We start from the raw sequence: 20000 nt of genomic DNA, 5'->3' as shown, positions 1-20000 counted from the left end.
TAACAAACCTTTTCTGGACAATGAGCACCGGGACCAGGTTTCATATGATCATCACTGGGTATTTTATGTTTGCCACCCATAGAATACATGGGTGGTTTACGTTTAATGGCGGTATATTCGGCATCATAAAAACCTGGACCGGGAAAGAGAAGACTTGGTAGAGGACGAGATTTTTCACGACCAGCCATAGAGAAGGCAGGAGCTGATCTTATGGTACCCTCTTTGCTGATACCCAAAACAGTGGGAATTTTATAGACATTAGGAGCTGTTAGAGGAAGTTGTTTGAAAAATTAATTTTGAAATAAAATTTCGCTTTAATATAATTTTAAAACCTAATGAAATATGGGGTTATATTTATGTTTGGGGCCATGTTAGGGTTAGTGTATGCTTTTTCGACCTTGAACTTTTATTTTCGTTTTTTTTTACCTGATAATTTCTTCTTGTATTGTACTGGCCTCTACGGCATATTTGACACTTGAACTTTTGGCCGATTTTACAGTTGTCACTGTGCTGCCATCGGCAGTTACCATCGTGTTACTAGAACCCGAAGCAGCATTGGTCTGCTTAACATCGGCACTACCCTTGGCTAGTATTTTCTTATTACCATCTTCCTTATAGCCATTTGTGGTGGTATGCATGGTGGTGGTAACAACTTGACCAGTTTCACCATTTAAGCCATTGATCTGATCAATCTTTTGGGTTACCTGAGTATTGGAACCGGTTGTGCCTACTAAAGTGTTATTCATATTAAGCTTAGCCAATTTATTGTCTAGTTTGCTAATGTTGGTAGTATTATCTACTGGATTTTTGCCATTTACAAGTGTTTGTTTTTTAACTGTGGTGGTGGTCACTGTATTGTCATTCGGTTGATTACTGGTGAATTTTGTTTGCGGTTGTCCTTTAATCGTGTGCATCTCGGTTACTGTGGTTGTTGTTGTAGTATGAGTGCTTTGCTGTTGTTGTTCATGTTCATGTTGTTGCTGTTGCAAGGTGCCATTTTCTAGTATTACAACATTACGTACTACAGAGTGGTGAAATTTAGATTTCAAATGTATTTTTTTGTTGTTGAATATTGAATTAGTGGTGAAAAGAAACAAAAATTAAAATAAAGTAATTGATTTTAAAAAATTTAGTTAACCAAATTTTGTTATAATTAATATTAATTAGCTTAAGCTGTATAGCGTTAGGAAATAGTTAAACTTAAACACAAATAATTTAAAAAATTAAGAATATTTACCTGAAACCATGTGTTAATTAAAATTTTGTATAATACATTGATTAACTTTTAACAAAACAAGTTCATTTTAGTAGTATTTATAATGAAAATGTTAAACTTTATGGTACTTAGAGGTTATGGTATAAGATTATAACTCTTTCACTATTTTCACCTATTCCTTACTAATGTAATCTTTCAAATTCTTGTCAGCCTGTGTTACTGACCATTAAAGATTATTCAAATAATTTCGAATTTCCTTTCACCTTAGGATCCCTAATAAATAAATAGTTCAGTTCTGATTCAGTTCTACTTCAGTTCCAGTTCAGTTCTAGTTCAGTTTTAGTTCAGTTCTAGTTCAGTTCTAGTTCAGTTCTAGTTCAGTTCTAGTTCAGTTCTAGTTCAGTTCTAGTTCAGTTCTAGTTCAGTTCTAGTTCAGTTCTAGTTCAGTTCTAGTTCAGTTCTAGTTCAGTTCTAGTTCAGTTCTAGTTCAGTTCTAGTTCAGTTCTAGTTCAGTTCTAGTTCAGTTCTAGTTCAGTTCTAGTTCAGTTCTAGTTCAGTTCTAGTTCAGTTCTAGTTCGCTTAGTTTTAGTTCAGTTCTAGTTCAGTTCTAGTTCGCTTAGTTTTAGTTCAGTTCTAGTTCAGTTCTAGTTTAGTTCTAGTTCAGTTCTAGTTCAGTTCTAGATCAGTTCTAGTTCAGTTCTAGTTCAGTTCTAGTTCAGTTCTAGTTCAGTTCTAGTTCAGTTCTAGTTCAGTTCTAGTTCAGTTCTAGTTCAGTTCTAGTTCAGTTCAGTTCTAGATCAGTTCTAGTTCAGTTCTAGTTCAGTTCTAGTTCAGTTCTAGTTCAGTTCTAGTTCAGTTCTAGTTCAGTTCTAGTTCAGTTCTAGTTCAGTTCTAGTTCAGTTCTAGTTCAGTTCTAGTTCAGTTCGAGTTCAGTTCTAGTTCAGTTCTAGTTCAGTTCTAGTTCAGTTCTAGTTCAGTTCTATTTCAGTTCTAGTTTAGTTCTAGTTCAGTTTTAGTTCAGTTCTAGATCAGTTCTAGTTCAGTTCTAGTTCAGTTCTAGTTCAGTTCTAGTTCAGTTCTAGTTCAGTTCTAGTTCAGTTCTAGATCAGTTCTAGTTCAGTCTAGTTCAGTTCTAGTTCAGTTCTAGTTCAGTTCTAGTTCAGTTCTAGTTCAGTTTCTAGTTCAGTTCTAGTTCAGTTCTAGTTCAGTTCTAGTTCAGTTCTAGTTCAGTTTCTAGTTCAGTTCTAGTTCAGTTCTAGTTCAGTTCTAGTTCAGTTCTAGTTCAGTTCTAGTTCAGTTCTAGTTCAGTTCTAGTTCAGTTCTAGTTCAGTTCTAGTTCAGTTCTAGTTCAGTTCTAGTTCAGTTCTAGTTCAGTTCTAGTTCAGTTCTAGTTCAGTTCTAGTTCAGTTCTAGTTCAGTTCTAGTTCAGTTCTAGTTCAGTTCTAGTTCAGTTCTAGTTCAGTTCTAGTTCAGTTCTAGTTCAGTTCTAGTTCAGTTCTAGTTCAGTTCTAGTTCAGTTCTAGTTCAGTTCTAGTTCAGTTCTAGTTCAGTTCTAGTTCAGTTCTAGTTCAGTTCTAGTTCAGTTCTAGTTCAGTTCTAGTTCAGTTCTAGTTCAGTTCTAGTTCAGTTCTAGTTCAGTTCTAGTTCAGTTCTAGTTCAGTTCTAGTTCAGTTCTAGTTCAGTTCTAGTTCAGTTCTAGTTCAGTTCTAGTTCAGTTCTAGTTCAGTTCTAGTTCAGTTCTAGTTCAGTTCTAGTTCAGTTCTAGTTCAGTTCTAGTTCAGTTCTAGTTCAGTTCTAGTCAGTTCTAGTTCAGTTCTAGTTCAGTTCTAGTTCAGTTCTAGTTCAGTTCTAGTTCAGTTCTAGTTCAGTTCTAGTTCAGTTCTAGTTCAGTTCTAGTTCAGTTCTAGTTCAGTTCTAGTTCAGTTCTAGTTCAGCTCTAGTTCAGTTCTAGTTCAGTTCTAGTTCAGTTCTGGTTCAGTTCTAGTTCAGGTCTAGTTCAGTTCTAGTTCAGTTTATGAGATAGAAGAACAACTTTGGAAAACTTTATCCAATATTCTATCCCTTGGTGATCTTGTCCGGTAGAGACTGGTTTGCTATTAACTGCTCCATGAGTTCCATTACTTAAACCAGTTCAAAAGATGTTTATATGTCGATCAGAGAATCGAGAATGAATGTCTATATTATGAAAGGACATTGAAAAATTACTTTGGAAAACTTTTCGAAACTGAGAACATCCTTTAGATATTATATACGCATTGAAAAGTTTCCTCAAGAAAGTTTTTTTTTTAGAAACCATTTCCATTTTTCTATACTGAATAGTTTCCTTGGAAAACTTTTCAAAATTGAAAAGCTTCTTTAGAAAGCTTTTTTACTTTTAAAAGTTTCTTTAGATAACTTTTCTTTACTGAAATGTTTCTATATAAAACTTTATGTTATTTAAAACTTTCTTTAGAAAACTTTCTTAAGAAAACTTTTCAATATTTTGGAAAGCTTTTCGAAATTGAAAACTTTTTGGAAAATATAAAAAAGTTTCATTAAACAACTTTTCGATATTGATAACTGTCTTTCGAAAACATTTCGATATGGTAACATTCTTTGGACAATTTTTGAATAGAAAAATTATCTTTGGAAAACTTATCGGTATTGTAAAGTTTTTATTAAAAAGTGATACGATATTAAGTCAAGTAGTTATACTGATTTTCCACCAACTTTCCCAAAACCAAATTAGAACTCTTGTATTAAACCCAAAGTTAGTATTTAACAATTGAAGTATGTTATAATTAGTAACTATAAAGGCTACTTTTGAAAATGAAATGCTTACCCGGACTTGCTAAACGTCTCTCACGTCTTTGCAATATGCGATCTTCAACATATCTGCCCCGAGGCAAAGCTATTTATATGTTTGTATGTATATGGTTCATAACATCAAAATATACATCAACAAAAAACACAATACATACAAAAACACGCAAAATAATGAACAAATAAATTAAATAGGGAAATAAATAAAAATATATACAAATGATAAGTGATAAAATAAAACAGAAAACGTCTAACGATAATGGTAACGTTAACGTTAACATGCTTAGACAATTTATTTTAAAAGCTCATAACCTACCTGGCATTGCTGTGGTCTTAACACCAAACGTATAAGATGGCGAATGATCGGGCTTATAGTTTTCTGGATGATAATGACCAGGAGCTAAACATGCAAAGAAAATATAGCAAGATATTGTTAAGATATCAGATTCATAAACAAATTTTGAATTTGTCATTTCGGAAACCGTTAATAAATTCAAATTTTTATCATTAAGGGTTTGCAATACAAAAGTTAAGAGTTATATTATTTGCTTAAAGCCTACCTGGTGAATCGGTCACCGTTTTGGTTTCCGTTTTAGTGCCAAAGGTATACGATATTTTATGTTCAAGAGAGTGCTTTTCTGGTTCATAGGCAGTGGGTGCTGAAGTGTATAGAGAGTTTTTAAGAGAGTGCTTATTATATACAAGAGATAGATTATATTTTCTAACAAGACTTTTAAGATATACAATTCCTTCCTAAACCTACTTACAAACGGGACTTGAATCATCGCATTCATGATCGTGTAAAATTTAAAGTTTCTACGTTAACGAATGCTTTGTTTCGGCCCCTTAAACTTTCTCCTTTTCTTTATCCACTTGTGATTAACTTACCAGGTGTATCACTGACATGTTCCTGTTTTAATTTTAAACCAAAAGTAAAAGCTGGTGTGGCAGGTCCTTTAATATCGCACATTTCGGGTTTATAATCACCAGGTGCTGGTGTATTTTGCACATGATGAACTGTATTGCGTCCTGTCATAGTATAGGCTGGTATATGATCAAGTCTAACCTTTTCGGGACTGTAAGCACCCGGTGCTGGTGATTCACTTATAAATCTATCTACTTTGCGACCGACAATTGTAAAGGCGGGCGTATGATCTAAACGTACTTTTTCGGGGGAATAAGCTCCGGGTGCCGGGGTTTCACTTACAATCTTGGGATCATGTTTGCCGGCAAATGTATAGGCTGGTGTATGATCTAAACGATGTTTTTCGGGAGCATAATCGCCGGGTGCTGGTGTTTCACTGTTTACTTTAGATTGATGTTTACCGGCTATAGTGAAGGCTGGGGTGTGATCTAAACGATGTTTTTCGGGGGCATAGGCCCCGGGAGCAGGAGTATCGTTGGGTTTTTTCAACTCATGACGTCCGGTAATGGTGTAGGCAGGAGTATGATCCAAATTACATTTTTCTGGAGCATAATCACCAGGAGCAGGAGTATCATTGCTTACTTTGGGCTGATGTTTACCGGCCATGGTAAAGGCAGGTGTGTGGTCCAAACGATGTTTTTCGGGGGCATAAGCTCCTGGAGCGGGAGTATCACTGGGTTTTGTTAAATTATGACGTCCAGCAATGGTAAAAGCGGGCGTATGATCTAAATTGGATTTTTCAGGAGCATAATCTCCAGGGGCTGGTGTCTCGTTATTAACTTTGGGCTGATGTTTGCCGGCCATGGTGTAGGCGGGTGTATGATCTAAACGATGTTTTTTCCGGAGCATAAGCTCCTGGGGCGGGAGTATCACTGGGTTTTTCCAAATTATGGCGCCCTTTAATGCTAAAAGCAGGAGTGTTATCTAGTCTGCACTTTTCGGGAGCGTAATCACCCGGAGCAGGAGTATTGTTTTGTATTTTAGGATCATGCTTGCCAGCCATTGTATAGGCGGGAGTATTATCCAGTCTACACTTTTCGGGGGCATAAGCTCCAGGAGCGGGAGTATCATTTTTATTTTTGACATCATGTTTACCAGCCATAGTATAAGCAGGAGTGCCATCCAATCTGCACTTTTCAGGAGCATAGGCACCGGGAGCTGGAGTATCACTGGGTTTTTGCTGGTTATGGCGACCAGCTAGAGAGTAAGCAGGAGTGCCGTCTAATCTACACTTTTCGGGAGCATAGGCGCCAGGAGCTGGTGTGTCATTTGAGATCTTAGGATCATGTTTGCCTCCCATTGTATAAGCGGGGGTGCCATCCAATCTGCATTTCTCAGGAGCATAGGCACCAGGGGCTGGAGTATCACTGGGTTTCTGTAAATTGTGGCGACCAGCCATTGAGTAAGCAGGAGTGCCATCTAATCTGCATTTTTCAGGAGCATAAGCTCCTGGAGCTGGGGTTTCATTATTGATCTTGGGATCATGTTTGCCTGCCATTGTATAAGCAGGTGTACCATCCAATTTGCACTTCTCAGGAGCATAGGCACCTGGTGCCGGAGTATCACTAGGTTTTTGTAAATTATGACGGCCGCCCATTGAGTAGGCAGGCGTACCATCTAGTCTACACTTTTCGGGGGCGTAATCTCCAGGAGCTGGTGTTTCATTATTATACTTAGGATCATGTCTGCCTCCCATGCTATAGGCTGGGGTATGATCTAAACGTACCTTTTCCGGGCAGTAGGCACCGGGAGCTGGCGTTTCACTAGGTTTCTGTAAATCATGGCGACCACCCATTGAATAGGCAGGTGTACCATTTAACTTACACTTTTCCGGGGCATAAGCACCTGGTGCTGGTGTATCATTTGTAATTTTGGCATCATGTTTACCGGCCATACTATAGGCCGGAGTATGATCTAAACGTACCTTTTCCGGGCAATAGGCACCGGGAGCTGGTGTTTCACTTGGCTTTTGAAGATCATGGCGGCCAGCAAAAGAATAAGCAGGTGTGTTATCTAATTTACATTTTTCCGGGGCATAAGCTCCAGGAGCTGGTGTATCACTGGTAATTTTTTGCTCATGTTTGCCAGCCATTGTATAGGCAACCGTATGATCGAGTCTTACCTTTTCCGGACTATAGGCACCGGGTGCTGGTGTTTCACTAGGCTTTTGCACATCATGACGGCTTGTCATGGAATAAGCAGGTGTATGATCTAATCTACATTTTTCTGGAGCATAGGCGCCAGGTGCTGGTGTCTCATTTTTAACTTTACTCTGATGCTTACCAGCCATCGTATAGGCGGGTGTATGATCTAGTCTTACTTTTTCTGGGCAATAAGCACCAGGTGCTGGTGTTTCACTAGCTTTGTGCACCTCATGGCGTCCGCTCATGGTAAATGCCGGTGTATGATCTAGCTTAGCTTTTTCGGGAGCATAAGCTCCGGGAGCTGGTGTTTCATCGACTTTTTGTACATTATATTTACCCTTAATGCTAAAAGCCGGTGCATGATCTAAGCGACATTTTTCGGGGGCATATGCTCCCGGAGCGGGTGTATCACTGGTTTTGTGTATTGTATGGCGACCTGATATGGTGTAGGCTATAGTCTTGTCTAAGTGGCATTTTTCCGGTTCATATGCACCTGGAGCTGTAAGATTTTTTAATTGGTTATTTACAACAAATAATTACAAAACTAGCTAGACGAATTACAGAAAGCTTTTTACGACAAATGAATGTTTTAAAGCTTTCACACAAACAAAACTTTAAAAGCTTTAAACTAGTTAAAGTTTCGTTCCCTATTCTCTAAAATTACGGAGCTTTCAAATAAGTAATCTACTCACCAGGTGTACAATCCACTACATCATGCGAGTTTTTGCCCGACATGGTAAAAGCTGGTGTTGAGTGTAATTTAGCTTTTTCCGGACTATATGATCCAGGTGCTAAATGAAAAATTATTAAAACAAAATAATAAATTAAAAATAAGCTTATGTTTGCACTAATTAAAACATAAAAAGCCTTCAAGCTTAAAGCTAAGCTAAGCTTTTCTTTGTATATACTACACAAGTAATTAAGTAAACGACTAAAAAGCTTTGGTGCCCAACATTTAATTAACAAAAACAGCTAAATAATTATTATGTTGAAGTTAAATTAATTTGTTTTTAGTTTACCTGGTGTTCCCTTATCGAAGTTTATTTTTGTACGTCTACCAAATGAGTAACGCGGTGAATTCTTTTTCGATAGCGAAACCCTCTCGGGACGATAGCTATTTGGCGCTGTGATTTTTGTGTGTATTTTTTATTTTTTTGTTTTTGTTAGTGTACAATTCATAAACATAAATTAAAAAGAAATTTTGACAAAGAAAATAAGTTTATTTATTAAGAAATTATTTAAAATTAACCATATTTTATAATTTAGGTTACATATACTGTGCAGCTTTAAAGCTTTATAATAATATAAAAGCTTTCATTTAATTACACAGTGCTATGAGTAGTGATTGTATTTACAGGAGCTTTTGTAATGTGAAATAATTGAACGACGAAAGTGATCGTTGGTATGGATGACAATAATAAAAAATGTATATTTCTTTTGGGGAATTATTGAAAATATGAAAATAATATTTACAAATTAAAATATCACTTAAGAACTTATGTAATTTGTTTAATTTAGAAAAAATCAAAGTATTGAAAAACTGAAAAAAATAAAGCTCTTCACAGAGCTTTTAAATTATCTTAATAAACCAAAACATGAAAATTAACAAGTAAAAATGTAATATGCATTCGATTCTATTATACCCTTTACCAAAACATATAAAAGCACAACTTTATAGTTCTGAAGGTTGCTTTAACAATGTCCGTCTGGCCGTGTGTTAGTTCTTAGATTATTTATTTGATTCAAGAGTATCCTCTAATAACGTTGTTATCATTAAAATCACCAAATTACAAAAATTAAAAATATATATACGGAAAAAAATTAATTTAGCAAAAAGGGAGAATTGAGACAAAGCAATCTCCATTTATTCAAGACCTAACACAAGAGCGGAGGATAGGATCTGTATGAAAACGAAATAAGCTTTGGATTTTTAAATTATAAAATGCAATGTTTTCAGGACAGAATTGAAGACTCAGCTCTCAAGATATACAATTTATAATAATTTTATAAAATGGGACTATAAAAACATATAAAAAAATAGCAAAGAAAAGCTACAAAGTTTCTCTACAAGATATTTAATAAACACCTTCACCATTTCTGAAGCAATATTTGGCAGATATTGAATACCTATTTTGAACTGTGTTTACATAAAAATCTAATGACACTTCTAACATAAAGATAGTCTAGTCGACCAGACCAGACTACACTATAGACTAGACTGTAGTCTGGTCTATAGTTAGGTCTCTAGTCTATGGTCTAGTCTATTGTCTACTCTGCAGTATAGTCTATAGTCTAATCAATAGTTTAATCAATAGTCTGATTTACTGTCAAGTCTATAGTCTAGTCAATAGTTTAGTCTATAGTCTCTACTTTGATCCATTGCCTAATCTGTAGTCTAGTATATAGTCTAGTCTATAGTCTAGTCTATAGTGTAGTCTATAGTCTAGTCTATAGTCTAGTCTATAGTCTAGTCTATAGTCTAGTCTATAGTCTAGTCTATAGTCTAGTCTATAGTCTAGCCCATAGTCTAGTCTATAGTCTAGTCTATAGTCTAGCCCATAGTCTAGTCTATAGTCTAGTCTATAGTCTAGTCTATAGTCTAGCCCATAGTCTAGTCTATAGTCTAGTCTATAGTCTAGTCTATAGTCTAGTCTATAGTCTAGTCTATAATCTAGTCTATAGTCTAGTCTATAGTCTAGTCTATAGTCTAGTCTATAGTCTAGTCTATAGTCTAGTCTATAGTCTAGTCTATAGTCTAGTCTATAGTCTAGTCTATAGTCTAGTCTATAGTCTAGTCTATAGTCTAGTCTATAGTCTAGTCTATAGTCTAGTCTATAGTCTAGTCCATAGTCTAGTCTATAGTCTAGTCTATATTCTAGTCTATAGTCTAGCCCATAGTCTAGTCTATAGTCTAGTCTATAGTCTAGCCCATAGTCTAGTCTATAGTCTAGTCTATAGTCTAGTCTATAGTCTAGCCCATAGTCTAGTCTATAGTCTAGTCTATAGTCTAGTCTATAGTCTAGTCTATAGTCTAGTCTATAATCTAGTCTATAGTCTAGTCTATAGTCTATAGTCTAGTCTATAGTCTAGTCTATAGTCTAGTCTATAGTCTAGTCTATAGTCTAGTCTATAGTCTAGTCTATAGTCTAGTCTATAGTCTAGTCTATAGTCTAGTCTATAGTCTAGTCTATAGTCTAGTCCATAGTCTAGTCTATAGTCTAGTCTATATTCTAGTCTATAGTTTAGTCTATAGTCTAGTCTATATTCTAGTCTATAGTTTAGTCTATAGTCCTAGTCTATAGTCTAGTCTATAGTCTAGTCTATAGTCTAGTCTATAGTCTAGTCTATAGTCTAGTCTATAGTCTAGTCTATAGTCCTAGTCTAGTCTATAGTCTAGTATAGTCTATAGTCTAGTATAGTCTATAGTCTAGTATAGTCTATAGTCTAGTCTATAGTCTAGTCTATAGTCTAGTCTATAGTCTAGTCTATAGTCTAGTCTATAGTCTAGTCTATAGTCTAGTCTATAGTCTAGTCTATAGTCTAGTCTATAGTCTAGTCTATAGTCTAGTCTATAGTCTAGTCTATAGTCTAGTCTATAGTCTAGTCTATATCTAGTCTATAGTCTAGTCTATAGTCTAGTCTATAGTCTAGTCTATAGTCTAGTCTATAGTCTAGTCTATAGTCTAGTCTATAGTCTAGTCTATAGTCTTCTATAGTCTAGTCTATAGTCTAGTCTATAGTCTAGTCTATAGTCTAGTCTATAGTCTAGTCTATAGTCTAGTCTAGTCTATAGTCTAGTCTATAGTCTAGTCTATAGTCTAGTCTATAGTCTAGTCTATAGTCTAGTCTATAGTCTAGTCTATAGTCTAGTCTATAGTCTAGTCTATAGTCTAGTCTATAGTCTAGTCTATAGTCTAGTCTATAGTCTAGTCTATAGTCTAGTCTATAGTCTAGTCTATAGTCTAGTCTATAGTCTAGTCTATAGTCTAGTCTATAGTCTAGTCTATAGTCTAGTCTATAGTCTAGTCTATAGTCTAGTCTATAGTCTAGTCTAGTCTATAGTCTAGTCTATAGTCTAGTCTATAGTCTAGTCTATAGTCTAGTCTATAGTCTAGTCTATAGTCTAGTCTATAGTCTAGTCTATAGTCTAGTCTATAGTCTAGTCTATAGTCTAGTCTATAGTCTAGTCTATAGTCTAGTCTATAGTCTAGTCTATAGTCTAGTCTATAGTCTAGTCTATAGTCTAGTCTATAGTCTAGTCTATAGTCTAGTCTATAGTCTAGTCTATAGTCTAGGCTATAGTCTAGTCTATAGTCTAGTCTATAGTCTAGTCTATAGTCTAGTCTATAGTCTAGTCTATAGTCTAGTCTAGTCTATAGTCTAGTCTATAGTCTAGTCTATAGTCTAGTCTATAGTCTAGTCTAGTCTATAGTCTAGTCTATAGTCTAGTCTATAGTCTAGTCTATAGTCTAGTCTATAGTCTAGTCTAGTCTATAGTCTAGTCTATAGTCTAGTCTATAGTCTAGTCTATAGTCTAGTCTATAGTCTAGTCTATAGTCTACTCTATAGTCTAGTCTATAGTCTAGTCTATAGTCTAGTCTATAGTCTAGTCTATAGTCTAGTCTATAGTCTAGTCTACTCTATAGTCTAGTCTATAGTCTAGTCTATAGTCTAGTCTATAGTCTAGTCTATAGTCTAGTCTATAGTCTAGTCTATAGTCTAGTCTATAGTCTAGTCTATAGTCTAGTCTATAGTCTAGTCTATAGTCTAGTCTATAGTCTAGTCTATAGTCTAGTCTATAGTCTAGTCTATAGTCTAGTCTATAGTCTAGTCTATAGTCTAGTCTATAGTCTAGTCTATAGTCTACTCTATAGTCTAGTCTATAGTCTAGTCTATAGTCTAGTCTATAGTCTAGTCTATAGACTAGTCTATAGTCTAGTCTATAGACTAGTCTATAGTCTAGTCTATAGACTAGTCTATAGTCTAGTCTATAGACTAGTCTATAGTCTAGTCTATAGTCTAGTCTATAGACTAGTCTATAGTCTCGTCTATAGTCTAGTCTATAGACTAGTCTATAGTCTAGTCTACTATAGTCTAGTCTATAGTCTAGTCTATAGTCTAGTCTATAGTCTAGTCTATAGTCTAGTCTATAGTCTAGTCTATAGTCTAGTCTATAGTCTAGTCTATAGTCTAGTCTATAGTCTAGTCTATAGTCTAGTCTATAGTCTAGTCTATAGTCTAGTCTAGTCTAGTCTATAGTCTAGTCTATAGTCTAGTCTATAGTCTAGTCTATAGTCTAGTCTATAGTCTAGTCTATAGTCTAGTCTATAGTCTAGTCTATAGTCTAGTCTATAGTCTAGTCTATAGTCTAGTCTAGTCTAGTCTATAGTCTAGTCCATAGTCTAGTCTATAGTCTAATCTATAGTCTAGTCTATAGTCTAGTCTATAGTCTAGTCTATAGTCTAGTCTATAGTCTAGTCTATAGTCTAGTCCTATAGTCTAGTCTAAAGTCTAGTCTATAGTCTAGTCTATAGTCTAGTCTATGATCTAGCCTATAGTCTAGTCTATAGTCTAGTCTATAGTCTAGCCTATAGTCTAGTCTATAGTCTAATCTATAGTCTAAGTCTACAGTCTAGTCTATAGTCTAGTCTATAGTCTAGTCTATAGTCTAGTCTATAGTCTAGTCTATAGTCTAGTCTATAGTCAGTCTATAGTCTAGTCTATAGTCTAGTCTATAGCCTAGTCTATAGTCTAGTCTATAGTCTAGTCTATAGTCTAGTCTATAGTCTAGTCTATAGTCTAGTCTATAGTCTAGTCTACAGTCTAGTCTAGTCTATAGTCCTAGTCTATAGTCTAGTCTATAGTCTGGTCTATAGTCTAGTCTATAGTGTAGTCTATAGTCTACTAGTCTAGTCCCTAGTCTATAGTCTCGGTCTATAGTCTAGTCTATAGTCTAGTCTATAGTCTAGTCTATAGTCTAGTCTATAGTCTAGTCTATAGTCTAGTCTATAGTCTAGTCTATAGTCTAGTCTATAGTCTAGTCTATAGTCTAGTCTACTATAGACTAGAGTATAGTCTATTCTATAGTCTAGTCTATAGTCTAGTCTATAGTCTAGTCTATAGTCTAGTCTATAGTCTAGTCTATAGTCTAGTCTATAGTCTAGTCTATAGTCTAGTCTATAGTCTAGTCTATAGTCTAGTCTATAGTCTAGTCTATAGTCTAGTCTATAGTCTAGTCTATAGTCTAGTCTATAGTCTAGTCTATAGTCTAGTCTATAGTCTAGTCTATAGTCTAGTCTATAGTCTAGTCTATAGTCTAGTCTATAGTCTAGTCTATAGTCTAGTCTATAGTCTAGTCTATAGTCTAGTCTATAGTCTAGTCTATAGTCTAGTCTATAGTCTAGTCTATAGTCTAGTCTATAGTCTAGTCTATAGTCTAGTCTATAGTCTAGTCTATAGTCTAGTCTATAGTCTAGTCTATAGTCTAGTCTATAGTCTAGTCTATAGTCTAGTCTATAGTCTAGTCTATAGTCTAGTCTATAGTCTAGTCTATAGTCTAGTCTATAGTCTAGTCTATAGTCTAGTCTATAGTCTAGTCTATAGTCTAGTCTATAGTCTAGTCTATAGTCTAGTCTATAGTCTAGTCTATAGTCTAGTCTATAGTCTAGTCTATAGTCTAGTCTATAGTCTAGTCTATAGTCTAGTCTATAGTCTAGTCTATAGTCTAGTCTATAGTCTAGTCTATAGTCTAGTCTATAGTCTAGTCTATAGTCTAGTCTATAGTCTAGTCTATAGTCTAGTCTATAGTCTAGTCTATAGTCTAGTCTATAGTCTAGTCTATAGTCTAGTCTATAGTCTAGTCTATAGTCTAGTCTATAGTCTAGTCTATAGTCTAGTCTATAGTCTAGTCTATAGTCTAGTCTATAGTCTAGTCTATAGTCTAGTCATAGTCTAGTCTATAGTCTAGTCTATAGTCTAGTCTATAGTCTAGTCTATAGTCTAGTCTATAGTCTAGTCTATAGTCTAGTCTATAGTCTAGTCTATAGTCTAGTCTATAGTCTAGTCTATAGTCTAGTCTATATCTAGTCTATAGTCTAGTCTATAGTCTAGTCTATAGTCTAGTCTATAGTCTAGTCTATAGTCTAGTCTATAGTCTAGTCTATAGTCTAGTCTATAGTCTAGTCTATAGTCTAGTCTATAGTCTAGTCTATAGTCTAGTCTATAGTCTAGTCTATAGTCTAGTCTATAGTCTAGTCTATAGTCTAGTCTATAGTCTAGTCTATAGTCTAGTCTATAGTCTAGTCTATAGTCTAGTCTATAGTCTAGTCTATAGTCTAGTCTATAGTCTAGTCTATAGTCTAGTCTATAGTCTAGTCTATAGTCTAGTCTATAGTCTAGTCTATAGTCTAGTCTATAGTCTAGTCTATAGTCTAGTCTATAGTCTAGGTCTATAGTCTAGTCTATGTCTAGTCTATAGTCTAGTTCTATAGTCTAGTCTATAGTCTAGTCTATAGTCTAGTCTATAGTCTAGTCTATAGTCTAGTCTATCTAGTCTATAGTCTAGTCTATAGTCTAGTCTATAGTCTAGTCTATAGTCTAGTCTATAGTCTAGTCTATAGTCTAGTCTATAGTCTAGTCTATAGTCTAGTCTATAGTCTAGTCTATAGTCTAGTCTATAGTCTAGTATTCTAGTCTATAGTCTAGTCATAGTCTAGTCTATAGTCTAGTCTATAGTCTAGTCTATAGTCTAGTCTATAGTCTAGTCTATAGTCTGTCTATAGTCTAGTCTATAGTCTAGTCTATAGTCTAGTCTATAGTCTAGTCTATAGTCTAGTCTATAGTCTAGTCTATAGTCTAGTCTAAGTCTAGTCTAGTCTAGTCTATAGTCTAGTCTATAGTCTAGTCTATAGTCTAGTCTATAGTCTAGTCTATAGTCTAGTCTCTAGTCTAGTCTATAGTCTAGTCTATAGTCTAGTCTATAGTCTAGTCTATAGTCTAGTCTATAGTCTAGTTATAGTCTAGTCTATAGTCTAGTCTAGTCTATAGTCTAGTCTATAGTCTAGTCTATAGTCTGGTCTATAGTCTAGTCTATAGTCTAGTCTATAGTCTAATCTATAGTCTAGTCTATAGTCTAGTCTATAGTCTAGTCTATAGTCTAGTCTATAGTCCTAGTCTATAGTCTATAGTCTAGTCTATAGTCTAGTCTTTAGTCTAGTCTATAGTCTAGTCTATAGTCTAGTCTATAGTCTGGTCTATAGTCTAGTCTATAGTCTAGTCTATAGTCTAATCTATAGTCTAGTCTATAGTCTAGTCTATAGTCTAGTCTATAGTCTAGTCTATAGTCTAGTCTATAGTCTAGTCTATAGTCTAGTCTATAGTCTAGTCTATAGTCTAGTCTATTGTCTGCTCTAAAGCCAAGTCCATATTCTAGTCTATGACCCAGTCTTATACCGTATACCGTAAAGTCCATAGTCTGGTCAATAGTCAGGTCTATATTCGAGTCTACAATCTTGTCTATAGTGTAGTATATAATATATTCTATAATCTAGTCCAGTATAGTCTAGTCTATATAATTTATAAGAAATTAAAGACTACCATTAGATTTATTTTATAAGACCCAGCATAGACGTTAAATATTCAGATTCTATACTAAAGGACAAGTGCATAACATGTGGTGTATTTAAAGTAATTTCACATGATTTATATACAAAGTGACTAAATTTTTACTAACAGATAACATAACCTATTAACTCTCTTTTAACACAATATCGGGTTAATATTTATCGTACCAATAAATCAGTATGGTAACTACAAAATATAACCCGATATTGATCACAGAGCAATGAGATTATTATAGGTATACAAGGAAGACATACAACATATACACACAAAAATAACATTTAATAAGATATAACGATATCAAGGAATTGAGATAAAAAAACAATGTTACCTGGTGTATTAATTAGAAAAACTTTAAGTTTAATACGAAACGTATACTGAGGGGCACGAGGTTTTATTATATCGAGCGGAACAACTCGATAATGATTTGGACCTAAATTAGAAATAGAGTAGAATTTTTGCACAGGTTTTTTTGATGGGGTTTAGTTTGGTAGAGGTTTAGGGGGGATGGTTGGAGTTTTGGATAAAAGAAAAACAAAATAAAAAACAAGATTAATAATTTTGATAAAAAAACAGAACAACAATTTACCAAATTGTACAGAAAATACAAAAACAAACAGAAATATTTAACACACATAGTAAAGTAAGAGAGAAAAAAGTATTTGGAATCTAACTACAAACACAAAGAAATACTAAAACTGATAAAAAGGCTCATTTCCGCATATATCGTAATCCGAGCCTATAACGAAATACCGTTTAAGGGAAGATCGTTTCTTTTATAGCAAATTTATGGAATTAGGTTTTCGTTACCGATGGGAAGTGAGCCTTAGGTGTATTCACTTGATTGTATAAATATTTTTAACTTTTTTATCTTTTGCCTCTAAAACCCGAAACTTGTTTGTTCTAAGTGAATACCCTTAATACTATATAATAAACATGACAGTGCGAAACAAAACTGATATTTTGTCACAAAAATATTATTTGTGATTTAAAAAAGTATTATGATAAATGCTAAAATGTTTATATTTACACTGAACGAAATTTAAACTGTTGAATGACCATTATGAGAATTATGTTAAAAGCTTTGGCTTTTCAAGCTCTTTTTTTAATTTCTTTATCTGTAAAGTCTGCAAATAAAAATACAATTAAGTGAACTAATATGTACGATATATGAAGTTCAAAATGACAGCATATTAACACTAACCCAAACACCCATTTATTTAAGACATTTATTGAAAATAAAGAGTAACAAAATTTACACCATATACCACCAATATGTATTATAAATACTTTATTTTTTTTTTTTAAATATAACCCTTCTTCCTCTTTTCACACATACCTGGTGTTGTATTAAACTTTTCTGTCGCCAATTTCTGTCCAAATGTATATTTGGGTGTCGATTGATTTATGGCCTTTACCGCTTTTTGTATGTCATATTCACCGGGTGCTGGTGTCGAGAATTTAGACATTTCTTTGTGACGACTTTGTAACGTAGCGGCTGGTGGTGTGTCTTTGCCTTTATTGCCCAGGCCAGTGACATTGTATTTTGCAGGTCCCTCTCCTAGGGATTGTACAGTTTGTCGATGTTTTTGTCCAAAGGTAAAGGAAGGAGCTGCATTTTTTCGTGAATCTGTTACTTTGTTGCCTAAAAGAGAAAAACGTCTTGTTAGAAATTTTGTTTTTCTAATGGATGTTAGACTATGGAATGGACTATATTCTGGGCTAGTTACCTAGTTGTCTATAATCTGGACCATAAAATAGTCTGTAATTTGTATTCCAGTCTAGACTGTAGTCTGTAGTCTATATCTATATTGATCTATATAGTCAAGACTTTAAACTGAACTATAGTCTGAACTTTAAACGGAACTATATTTTGGACAAAAGTCTTCACTATTCACTTCACTTATAGTCTTAACTATTATATATAGTATGGTATGGAGTATATGGAATAAGTCTGGACGATGGTCTGAACTATAGTCTGGACAAAAGTACAGGCTATAATGTTAACTATAGTCTAGAATATAGTCTGAACTATATTCTAGACTATAGTCGGGACTATAGAGTGGAATTCAGTCTGGACTATTGTGTGGAATATAGATTGGACTATAATCTAAACTATATTCTGAACTATAGGCTACACTAAAGTCTAAACTATAGTCTGAACTATAGTATGTTCTGTAGTCTGAACGATATTCAGGATTACAGTCTAAGCTTTAGCCGGAACTATAGTCTGAAGTTTAGTCTGGAAAATAGTCTGGACAATAGTCTGAACTATAGTCTGAACTATAATCTGAACTACGGACTAGACTATAATCTGAACTATAGTCTGGACTTTAGTCTTAATTACAGTCAACACTATAGTCTGAACTATAGTCTAGGCCATAGTTTGAACTATGCTGATTGAAACTGCCTGAACTAAATTGTGGACTATAGACTGTAATATAGTCTAAACTATATTCTGAACTATTGTCTAGACTATAGACTAGACTAAAATCTGAACTATATTCTGGATTATAGGTTAAACTATAGCCTGTTCTATAGATGGGGCTATAGTGTGGACTATGCTGTGGACTAGAACAGCAGTCTCGACTATAGTTTTGACAATAATCTGGACTATAGCCTAAACTATATGCCTGACTATTGACTAAATTATAGTCTGGACTATATATAGTATGGACTACAGACTGAATTGCAGTCAGAACTACAGTCTAACCTACAGTCTGGAATATACATTAAACTATAGTATATACTAAAAACTGGAGTATAGCCTGAATAAGAGTCTAAACTATAGCCTCATCTTTTGTCTATACTACAAACTGGAGAATGGATAAGAGTCTGAACTATAGCCTTATAGTCTTATCTGTAGTCTATACTATAAACTGGACTATAGACTGGAGTATAGTCTAACTTTAGTTTAAACTGCAGCCTTTGCTATAGACTATAGTCATTACTTTAGTTGGAGCAATAGTCTGGACAATTGTATAAACTATAGTCTGGAATATAGTGTGAACTATAGTCCTTGCAATGTTTTGGATTAAAGTCTTAACTATAGTTTGGACTATAGTCTAAACTATTAACTGAACTGGATTATAAACTTAATTGAAAAGCTCAGTAGAGGCATTTTAACAGACATAAATTAAGCTTACCTATTAAACTGGGTAGTGTTACTGCTGCTGGTCCAGGGGTGGATGTTTCAGCAGCTATTTGTCCACGTCTAACAGTTGGTGTCCAAGGACGTTGCTCGAAACCGGCCACCATATTTGTGAATCTTTAACAATTTTTGCGTTTTTAGAGTATTTGCAAAGGAGAAGGGGTGTTTAGACAAAATATCTGTAATTAGAAATAATAAATTCAGTTATTAATTAAAAAGGAAAAGGAACTAAGGAGATACTAGTGTTTTTAACAATGAGAAAACAAAACTAGTAAAGTTACCAAGAAATAATTTTCTCTAGTAGAATATCAATAAAGCTTTATAAGATTTCCCTTTGCAACAAATCTTAAATCCAAGTTTAAAAACCATAAATTGTAACTGAACTAAAAAAAAAAAAAACTTTTTCTTAGAAATCTCACAAATACTTAATTTACTATATCATATTGCACCACAATGTTCTATTTATTTTATGTCACCAGCAACTAAGTATTTTATTCTTATTAATAAAAATTCTTTCTCCCTAAAGAAATATAAAAACCACTTATGAAATTTTAACTAAAATTTTGTGTACTACAAATAAAAGACATAAGAAAAAAGTAATATAAAATTCAAAGTTAAACTTGGAGAAGAAAATTGGGTCATAACATTTAGATGTACATATCTACATATAAAACACACTTCATAACTTTTATAAACTACTTGGTTAACACATGATTACATACAACGGCATTACATATACATACAGTGTCTCTCATATTTATTCGAATTTGGGTAAACAATAAAAAGAAACCAAATTATATAATATATTTTGTGTGCAAAATAAATAAATTAATTTGTTATATTGTCTAGATAGTCCTTATGTTTGATATCACGCTTTTTAAAACTTGAAAAATTTGCGTTGACTTAAATTAATTGTGCTTTTTTAAAAAAAGTCCATGAAATTGCCTCACAAAAGTATACGAATTTTTCCTGTATTTCATATTTGATCATATTATACGCAACACAAATTTTAGAATCGAATGGTTTTTATGCGTAATATTGTTTTAAGGGGTTACTATCCACGGAAAGGATATATTTTTGGCCCATTTGGTCCACAATTTTGGGGAATTTGTACCCTCTTTTCATGTAATATCATTAAAATGG

At 34.1% G+C, this 20000-nt stretch overlaps 1 protein-coding gene across 1 annotated transcript in view; it reads right to left on the bottom strand.

Annotated features, from left to right (window-relative positions):
• LOC119605252 overlaps window positions 1-20000 on the bottom strand; it is a 62109-nt gene that overhangs the window by 583 nt on the left and 41526 nt on the right. The window contains 12 exon segments of the mRNA XM_037958238.1: window positions 9-265; window positions 427-1021; window positions 4038-4106; window positions 4335-4418; window positions 4579-4677; window positions 4907-5774; window positions 5776-7586; window positions 7780-7878; window positions 8107-8211; window positions 16038-16139; window positions 17046-17351; window positions 18853-19036. Coding sequence (XP_037814166.1) covers window positions 259-265; window positions 427-1021; window positions 4038-4106; window positions 4335-4418; window positions 4579-4677; window positions 4907-5774; window positions 5776-7586; window positions 7780-7878; window positions 8107-8211; window positions 16038-16139; window positions 17046-17351; window positions 18853-18964 — 4257 coding nt within the window. The 5' untranslated portion in view covers window positions 18965-19036 and the 3' untranslated portion in view covers window positions 9-258.

This window comes from Lucilia sericata, unplaced genomic scaffold, assembly GCF_015586225.1.
Source record: "Lucilia sericata isolate MDLA Ls3-8-SP2 unplaced genomic scaffold, ASM1558622v1 Contig000468F_arrow, whole genome shotgun sequence".
Taxonomy (NCBI): domain Eukaryota; kingdom Metazoa; phylum Arthropoda; class Insecta; order Diptera; family Calliphoridae; genus Lucilia; species Lucilia sericata.
The sequence above is the reverse complement of the archived record's forward strand: the minus strand, read 5'-3'. Positions and strand labels throughout refer to the sequence as shown.